We start from the raw sequence: 9,861 nt of genomic DNA, 5'->3' as shown, positions 1-9,861 counted from the left end.
AGCTAAGCCTAGATTTTGGTGTCGAACACTTGCAACATATAGACTTGCAACACAATAGTTTTAGTTCCAATTATAGTAAATCCAAAATAGTTAAAAAAATTCATACATTACAAAATTTTCTAATGTAAATTTGCGTTCTAAGTTTTTCACATATTTTTCTTGGAGACTTAGGTCCTCTTTGATATTAAGCCACTATTAAGGTGTTGTAGCTTGTTGTGGAAAAAAGTTATAATTATAAAAATAAAAATTAATAATATTTAGTGAATATAAATTTTAAATAATAATTTTGACAAAATTATTAAAGATATAATAGATTTTCTATTATACAAATAAAAAATCAAATCAACATAACTTTTAAGGTACAGCCGTTAGTATTTAACAAACACTTTAATACTATAACTTCAAAGTTACAGCATCCAAATTTTAATCCAAATTTCAATGGCAAACGCATTCTTAACATGTTTAGATTAGAGGTAAGCATTAAAGGGAGAAGAGACTTAATTATGTGCCGCTTAACTCCATCTTCCTCGATCGTGCTTATTTCTTTCTTTAGTAATGTGGGCTTGTGTCTTCTTCACTTAGAAATCCAACATATTTTCAAACAGGTAACAAAAAAATATAATCATGTCTTTCCAACGAGCGAAATTCATTCTGTAAAAATTATTTAACTTCACAGCATCTGGACTAATAATTTTAAAATTTTAATAGCCATTGAATATGACAAATTTTCCTATTGTTGATGAAATTAAAGAATAAAACATAATAGATTAATGGCTTTGAGGCGTGCGTAAAAGTTTCTTCAATTTATCTGTTCATTTTCTATTAGTTTGCTAGCCAGCAATTTCCATTGCAAATTACCCGTATCAAAAGATTCAAAACTAGAATACTGCGATTATAAATATTGAAATATTTCCAAAATACTCTTATCTTTCAAAGCAGTAAAATAATTTACCAACAAAAAAATGTTATTGTAACTTGTAAGAAACTCGATCTCCTAATTATAGTTCAATAGACAGCGTTCCGAAATTAAACACTCAGAATTTGAGAGAAAAATGGTACATACAGCCAATAATAGACGGGAAAAAGAAAAGGCAAACCGATGAGCAAGGCCACTAATCACCGTTGGAAAAGATCAAAGTCAAAACTTCCGAAATTAAAGCCAAATTGGCTAATTACGTTAACATCCAAAAGAAAATCTATAAAGCCCTTAAATCAGAATTTTTTTCAAAAAATCATTGCCGAATTTTAAGGAACATTTACAGGGAATTGAACCATGGCCGTCTCCAAGTCCCACTCATCATGGCTAATCATTTTGGCAATCCTTTCTTTGTTGGTTTTAAACCACGCGGAAGCATCAGAATCTGAACCACCAATTTCACCATCTGATGACAACAACAACAACATCAACATCAAGAATGAAAACAAGTTGTCTGTTGGTGGCTTAATTAACGGCGGCAAGAATTTGATTCACAAAATGATGTGGGTCGACGATCACCAATTGATGCCCGAAAATTACCCAACGACGTCTGAATATTACCCAATGAAGCCCGATTTGGCCAGAGGGAGGCCCGATGGTGCCAGGGTGAGACCAGTGTTTAACAGGATGGAACCAGAGTTCCTGCAATGAAGAAAGTTGCCGTGAAGAGAGGTGGATGGAGCTATATATGTGATAAATGGAGGCGCCACACGCCTACGGCTTAGCAAGGTAATTTGATCAACAACAAATAAGGCTCCCTAGGAATCAATGTAACAGTAAATTTAATTTTTATTGACACTAAGTAATCTCATTACTATTAAGCCCAAAATGGATTGTGTTGATGCTTCTTAGGCCCCGTTTGGGATTGCTTTTGGGAGGGTTAAAAGTGATTTTAAAAATCTAAAAGCTAATTTTGGTGTTTGGTAAAAAAAAATCAAAATCACTTTTGCCAGAATCAGCTTCTCCTACAGCTGATTTTGAAAAGCAGGGAAGGAGTAACTTTTAGATTCTGATTTTGAGAATCAATTTTATCCTTTAATATAATTCCATAAATATCCTTACAATTATTACTTAAACCCGAAATTATCCTTATTTAAATTAGAAATAATATCGTACGTGTACATTTTTATATGTATAAGTAAATTTCATCCTACATTATGTACATTTTAGTCATTTATTTTCTTACAGTAGTTTAACAATAAGATTTACCAAACACCCATAACTGCTTTCAAAATTCACAGTACTTTTAAAAATAAAATTTACCAAACACTTAACTGATTCTCTTCACAGCTGATTATTTCTACAGCACAGCTAACAACAATTATTTTAAAAGCTGCAGCATTACCAAACTGGCCCTTAATTGCTTCTGTCACATTATAGCTTAGGTCGTAGAAAATGAATAGAAAAACATCATTATTATTAACCATTAAGACATATGCCCTTTTTTTGGGGGTTTTGGTAGCGTAAACTATAAAACAGAGAACATTTACTTTTATGTACAGAAGTCATTTGTTACACCAAAAAATGAAAATTTGTATGTAGACAAGCATTTCGTAATCTATACTTATATGATATATTAATTTTATTCCAAGGATAAAATTAAGCGATTTAAAAGAAAATAATTTTTCATAACACTAAGATATATAATAGATTAACAGTAATTTGTTGCAGAATAATTTTTTTTTGTATACATCACTATCACAAACATTATTAAGAACAATTGATTTGTCTTCTTCTCTCATTTATACGAATGCTTCACACCTTTTCCCTAAAAAAAAAAAAGAGAGAGAGAGAAAGAATGCTTCACACACCCAAACTCTATTTAGGTTCAATTTAATATTGAAATATTTTATTTTTTAAGGTATAATTGCTTTAGAGAAAGAAAAGTATAATTATGAAATAAAAATTAATACTATATATTTAATATGACTTTGAGATTATAATTTGACAAAAATGATAAAGATATTATAAATTTTTTATAATATTGATAATAAATTAACTTAGGTTTCAAATCACAACTAGTGTTGATCAAAATATTATAATACCATAAAAGCTACACTTGCTCCACCAACAACAATTATCCAACCTTTTAAGGCATAATTACTATAGAAAAAGAAAGTTACAACTATAAAATAAAAATTAATGCATATACTGAATATGAATTTTAAATTATAATTTTAACAAAAATAATAAAGATATTTTAATTTTTTTATAATATTAATATTAAATTAATATAATTTCAAAGTCACAATAATTAGTATTTATAAAAACACTTTAATTATATAACATGAAAGCTACAGTTAACTGCCTACAGTTATCCCAGCTTGATAACAAATAATTTTTAATTCCAAAAGTGAAAAGTTCCGCTACTTTCAGCATATAGCACGATGATGTTTAGAGACTAAAGAGCAAGCACGCGCATGTTGACGAGATTGAGATTGATCGACTGATCGTTAATGCTCACGCAGGCTTTTATATTTTCAGATCACGTGCCGGACTTAACTATGGTGCAACTGTAGTAACATACTACAGTTGTATATAGCTATTGAATTCAGTTACACACATATACTATAATTAGATTTAATGACTAAATACAACTATAATATAGTACCACAGTTACACCATAACTAAACCCACACCGACAAAATTAAAACAAATGCTACATTGTCATTGTCACGTATAACCAAAAAAGATGCTTTATCTTGGCTATCTTTTAATTTTCCTAAAATACATACAGCCAGATTATTTAATCCATGTATTTACAATCATATATCTTCTGGATAAACTCAAATATATCAATTTTCTTATGTCACAATTGAAATGTATCCGACCAATACTATTGGAATATTGGAAAGATATATGCAAAGCGACAAAGTTTAAAGGTGAAAGCTCATTTAATTTTTTATATTATGAGGCTAATAGTAGTTTAATCTCTTTATTTTTAATAACACCTCATAATATTTATCTTTAAATTATTGATACCATGCCGTTAGTCTTCATTCATTTTGATTTACTTTTATAATATTATATCTTATAATAATATTTTTATATTAATAAAAAATTAAATTATCATTTTTTAATATAAAAAATTATTAAAAAATATAATATTATAAAAATAAGTTTAAAAGATTTAAAATAATAATAAGATCAACGTCAATGATTCAAAATAAAAGAATTAACGGTGAACGATCACTAAACAAACTTTTACCTAAAGATTAATAGAGGAACAAGTTTTCAGATGCGCATTAATTACTCAGCAATCGGGTCAATTTCTCTTCCGAAAAGGAGGAGCATCACAGCTGGCGCTGCTGGTTCGTCATTACTAATAAATTTAAAATGCTAATGAAAAGGGAAAGTGACTTAACTGCTTGTAGGGTTCCTCGAAATTGAGGTTGCAGGCCACAATCACGAAGTCACCCTCAAACAAATGGACCGTTGGCACTTGGCACTAGGCAATTTTTTTTCTTTTTTCACTTTACTTCGTCTGAAAAACAAAAGCACTAATCATAGGGAAATAAGGGTTATTTATCGTCAGCCCCCACATGTTTCGACAATTAGCACTGTGCACCCACAAGTTTCGATCATGTGCATCACGCCCCCATTTCCGTCAAACTACCGTTAACTTAACTCGAAAAAAGGGTAAAATGATGATTTCATATAAGATTAAAATAATAAATAAAAACAAAAAAAAAACACTCTTTTTAATCCTTCATTTTTTCCCCCTTTTCTCTCTCTCTCGCGTCTTTCTTTCTTTCTTCTCTTCTTCTTCGCGTCTTCTTTCTTTCACTCTTCTTCTTCTTTCTTTTTTTCTTCTTCTTCTTCTTTGGGTCTTTTTTCTTTCACTCTTCTGCTTCTTTCTTCTTCGCCTTCTTCTTCTTCTTTCTTTTTTCTTCTTATTCTCCTTCTTCTTCTTCTTGCCTTTCACTACTGTTGCCTGCCGGTGTGATCTGCCGTCGTCTTGAATCAACAACAACAAATGGCGCACCCTGCGTGATCTGCCATCGCTCGAAACCGTCGACGCCACCGCCTGAAGCAGCCGCCATTCCCGCCGCCTCTATAACTTAATTTAGGGTTTTTGATTTTTGGTTCCTTTTTGTTAAATTTTCTTGGTTTGGGTTTCTTTTGTAATAGAATTTTACAGAGAAATTTTGGTATAAGTATCTTAGGTTTCTTTATTATTGGCTTTTTTTTGTTTTGGTGGGATTATTGGAATTATTTTGTAATCTACTAATGATTTTGTGTTTGATTTTTTTCTTTTCCTTTGGAATCATGCTCTGTCTCTCATCTTAAAAGTTTACTGGTTTTACAATTTTGTTATGATAATGAAATAAGAAAAAATCGTTTCAATATAAGATATTATTATAATTAATTTTTATTTCTTAATGTAAATTTTATAATCTGTAAGAGGTATTTTTGCCAAATATTTTGGCAATGTAGCAATGGCTGAAGCTGCAGCCATGAAATGGGGAATGCATGTGGCTCTAAGAGCAGGAGGATCCTCGGTGTTACTTGAGTCTGATTGTCTTGAGGTTGTAGAGCTTGTAAACAGTAGATGTAGCAGCATGGCTGAAATCTCTTGGATGATCTCTGAAATTCTGGAAATGAAGAATAGTTTCCAGAATTTCAGAGCTCAGCACACTGCTAGAATTTACAATGGTGCAGCTCATGCTTTAGTGAAATCGGCTCTGCAAAAGATGACATATATGATTTGGTTGGATGAATTTCTGATGTGTTGTATATGATTTCGAGTATTTAATGGAAAGGCTTACTTTTTTATCCAAAAAAAAAACTCAATTCAATTCAAATTAGGGGTAGTATGGTCTTTTAGGTTAATAACTATTTAACCAGTTAGAATTAACTGATTTTTTTACGGAAATGGGGGTTGGGTGCACATGGTCGAAACTTATGGGTGCGCGGTGCTAATTGTCGAAACATGTGGGGGCTGACGATAAATAACCCGGGAAATAATAATAAAACAATGGGACCAGCAATAGAACGATGGCCATTGCTCGACTCCATGACCTCATGTAGCCGTTGAATTCTGAATAGGCCCTCTTCATAAGGCAATTTAACAAAAATAGTACATGATGGAAATTGATTTGGGTGCCCATTCTCTTATGTTTTCCAAAGCATGGTTACATCAATAGATCATAGACAAAAGAATTGATAATCTTATTTTGATGTTAAATTAGAATAATTGAAGGGGAAAAAAGAAAAAATGGCACCCCAAATCAGCAAATCACTAGTCTAATAAATAAGTCAATGAATCAATGCTCTACTTATTCATCAACATCACTGAGGGGTAGATCCCCAAGCATCCATGGCATAATATCTCAAAGGGTCACACTTGGGAACTTGCAGGATCCATGACCTGAAAATATATTGGAAAAAAAAAAAACAGAGAGACCATTAATTTTATCTATTTAATAATTTTCAGGGTTAAAAATAGATAAAAGAATAAGAAATTGAAATTACTTGGATCTTTAATGGTCTGTGTGGCGAGCCCATTGAAGTAACAGGTCCCACCAAGTTTCCTAAACTGAGACCAATAGGAGCTGAAGGCATAACTTGCTTTCCACACCAACGAACCGGGTTTAGCACAAGGTTTACCCGGTTGGATCGGGTCACAGGTTTTATTCCCCTGCGAGCAGGCATAAGAAAGAGCCGATGACAATGCAGTAGTGTTGGCTACTTTAGCTGCCACGCACCATATCTTCCCCTTATACGGCTCGTTATTGGTCGGCTTCGGCAGCGGCTCGTACTCCTTCTCCGGTGCATTTCCGCTCAAATCAATCTCATACACGTGCGACCCGTTTGGATACAATAGCCCGAAATGCCTCTCCGTACCCGGGCCCGGTTTCTGATTCTCGTTGTACAGAGCAAAGATAAAAGAAGGCAAAACCCATCCGGGTCGGGCCGGGGTGCCAATGGCCCGTTTTGCTGTAAGCTTTTTGACAATATTCCGGTTGTAGGTGGCGGCATTGTAAATATTGGCTCCAATCTGGTCGTAGTCTCCTCCATTGGGCCAACCCGTTTCGGCGATGAAAATCCGGATGTCCGGGTACCCGAGCTTCTTCATGGCAAAAACGACGGCGTCTAGCATCTGGTCGAAAAGGTTCGTGTAGGTCAATTTCGTGACCGGGTCGGTGTAGGTGATATTAGTGGACTCCAGAAGCGCGTAATCAAGATGAATGTTCTTCGGATCCGACGACCAAGGGAAGAACGTGTAAGCATCCACGAAGAAAAACGATTTCGTCCGGTTCAAGAAATGCAACATCGGCCGCATGACCGATTCCGAGATATCGGACCGAAATGTGCCGTTGGAAGGGGGAAACGACGACTGCAGGACATCCATAGCGGAGGGGGTACCGACTTTGATCTTGCGGGCACCGAGGGTTTTCAGGGATTTTCTGATTTTACGCATGGCCGGTACGAGGTTGGGCCAGATTGACTTATCGGGGAGGCTAAGGATCTCGTTGCCGACGAGGAGATATCGGATTTTGGTACCGGGGAGATAAGGGAGGACGTTGGTTCGGACCCACTGGTCGGAGAGGGATTGGCTGCTTAAGGAAATGTTGTTGATGATTTCATTCGGAACCATGATGGACACTTGGATGTCTGTGTTCTTCAGGGCTTTCAGGATCTTCGGATTGGCATCGTAGATTTTGACCCGTGTTGCTTTCAGAGATTTGATCATGAGTTCCACCGACTCCTGTGGCGATGGAAGGTTGTTCCCCAGCTGACCGTAGCATACCCCCACTTTGCTTGACATCTCTGCACCTGAAACACACACATTTCCAGAAAAAAGAAGAAGAAGATGAATATAAACGCCATATGATGATTATTGCATTTTGTTTTGAGATTTAAAAAACAAACTTACTTCCAATAGAGAAGAACATAACGGAGGCCAACAACAGATGAGCAACAACAAGACCCATCTTCGTTATGGGCTTGTTTCTTGGGAAGCAGAGACGAAAACCGGAGGAGTAGTGTTCAAAAGACTGTGTGACGCTGTTGCCAGGGAGAGTTGAGAGCTACAGCATTTAATAATGCGTCAAAGACTCGAGGGTCGTCACTTTGTTGATACGGTGGACTGACGTTTAATTAATTTTTATCTCTCTTTCCCACATCAAGGAAGTGAAAAGAAAGGAAGAAATGATAAAATAATAAGGGTGCAGAGGCCCAAGGCAATGAAGAGGATCAGGAATCAGTGGAGAGATGAGAATCGTGGGGCCTTCTGTTAAGTCACATTTGAGCTTTTAATTGGTTTCCGGGAAGGATAGGGAGAAAAATAAAAAAAGGGCGAGATTCCAAAATGAGCAATTAGCCGTTCGAGAGCTTGCCGCTCACGCTGCCCGCCCATCGGTCCATGTGCAACAGTGGAAGCTAAAGCTTCTTTTACACTGTCGTCTGTCGTCTGTCGTCTGTCGTCTGTAGAAGGAAAATGTTTTGTTTATGCACATTGACACATGACAAATTAGAGAATCACCGAATCAATATTTTAATTTAATTCTTTAAATATTTATTTATGTAGTAAATAAAAAAAAATCATCTCTTAAAAAATTCTTTAAATAAAAATAAATTTATATTATTTTAATTAAAATAATAGTAATTACAACACTTAATAATAAGAAAAAATAATATAATATTAAATTAAAAGTTCAAAAGACTCTCTAATTAAATGAATTAGTATTTCTATCTTTTAATATTAAAAAAATAACTTTATTTTAAAAAATATTTTAAAATTTTTTTTATGTGACTTTTTAAATAAATAATAAAATCTCAATTAAAGAGTTTTTCAATAATGCTTTGACCATCGTTTAGATATTATATAAAAAAAGAAAAAAGAAATCCCTACAATGATATATTATTTAAAAATTTAAAATTTCTAAACCATGTATTATATAGATATGAACAAAATTACTTAAATTAATTTATTCGTTATTAATTAGAACATTATATAATTTAAATTTTGATGAATAACTTGAAAGCCAATCGAACAAAACTTAAAAGAAGAGTTATTTTATGTTTGAAAATTAAGGGTGCGTCTGGTACCACTTTTGATACTTTCTAAATAAATAAATAAATAATATATATATATATAATTTATTTAGTGGGCTCATTCTTTAAGAAACCGCTACAATATTGGAAAACAAATCATTTTTGTTCTTTAAATTTTACAAAGAAAATTAGAGAATGCCGGTGTTCTTTAAATTTCATTCTCTATTGAGAGTGCAAATGGGCCCACAAAATAAATTTTATATATATATATATATATATATATAAATATAAATCATTTTTGTTTTCATTTTTTATCTACTATTTTAAAATAAATTCCCAAATTCATTTTAACTTTTAAAAACATCACATCAAAAACATCATTTTCCTTCTCTAAAAATAAGGATAAAAAATACCAATTGAAAAATAATACTAACCCCACCCTAATAATTAGATAGTTTTCACTCTTTGGAATTTTAATAATTAAAACAATTATTGCTGAATGACGATCATAAGCCAATCGTACATTTTTTTTTCTTATCCCACATGACATCTTGACAAGCATAAAATAAAAAATTATTCTACATCCATCCATACACGGCAATATTTTGATTCTTGCCGATGATTAATGTTCGTTTATGTGAATAATTAAATCATATAATTTTTCAATGATTTTCTAAATCGTGGCGTGTAAATTAATCGTCTAAAATTTTGATAACAGGAATCAAATACAATCATTACAAACAGTCATTTTCCAAAGACCAATGGCACAAGAAAGAAGTGAAGAAACTATTTTACCCCAACTGGTGGCTTTTCCCATTCTTCTTTACATGATTAAACATTGGACTTTGTGATTTGGCTTTACTTTTGATTTTTTGAGTTTTACT

General features: G+C 33.2%; 1 protein-coding gene across 1 annotated transcript; it reads right to left on the bottom strand.

Annotated features, from left to right (window-relative positions):
* Nucleotides 1-6,124: 6,124 nt before the first annotated feature.
* Nucleotides 6,125-8,396, bottom strand: LOC102613393 (probable glucan endo-1,3-beta-glucosidase A6). The gene is made up of 3 exons (XM_006484739.4): nt 7,857-8,396; nt 6,452-7,756; nt 6,125-6,347 (listed from the first exon to the last, which is right to left on the bottom strand). The coding sequence occupies exons 1-3, from the start codon at nt 7,912-7,914 to the stop codon at nt 6,310-6,312; spliced, it is 1,401 nt and encodes a 466-aa protein (XP_006484802.1). The 5' UTR covers nt 7,915-8,396; the 3' UTR covers nt 6,125-6,309.
* Nucleotides 8,397-9,861: the final 1,465 nt, after the last annotated feature.

Source organism: Citrus sinensis, chromosome 4, assembly GCF_022201045.2.
Source record: "Citrus sinensis cultivar Valencia sweet orange chromosome 4, DVS_A1.0, whole genome shotgun sequence".
In the NCBI taxonomy this organism is placed as follows: Eukaryota; Viridiplantae; Streptophyta; class Magnoliopsida; order Sapindales; family Rutaceae; genus Citrus; species Citrus sinensis.
Note: the sequence above shows the minus strand (reverse complement) of the source record. Positions and strands in the feature narration are given on the sequence as shown.

Bases quoted from the DNA above. Each gene is read 5' to 3' on its own strand.
- LOC102613393 (XM_006484739.4), bottom strand. From the start codon at position 7,914: ATGGGTCTTGTTGTTGCTCATCTGTTGTTGGCCTCCGTTATGTTCTTC. The intron at 7,757-7,856 runs GTAAGTTTGTTT...TGTGTGTTTCAG, and splicing joins TATGTTCTTCTCTATTGGAA to GTGCAGAGATGTCAAGCAAA. The intron at 6,348-6,451 runs GTAATTTCAATT...ATATATTTTCAG, and splicing joins ACAGACCATTAAAGATCCAA to GTCATGGATCCTGCAAGTTC.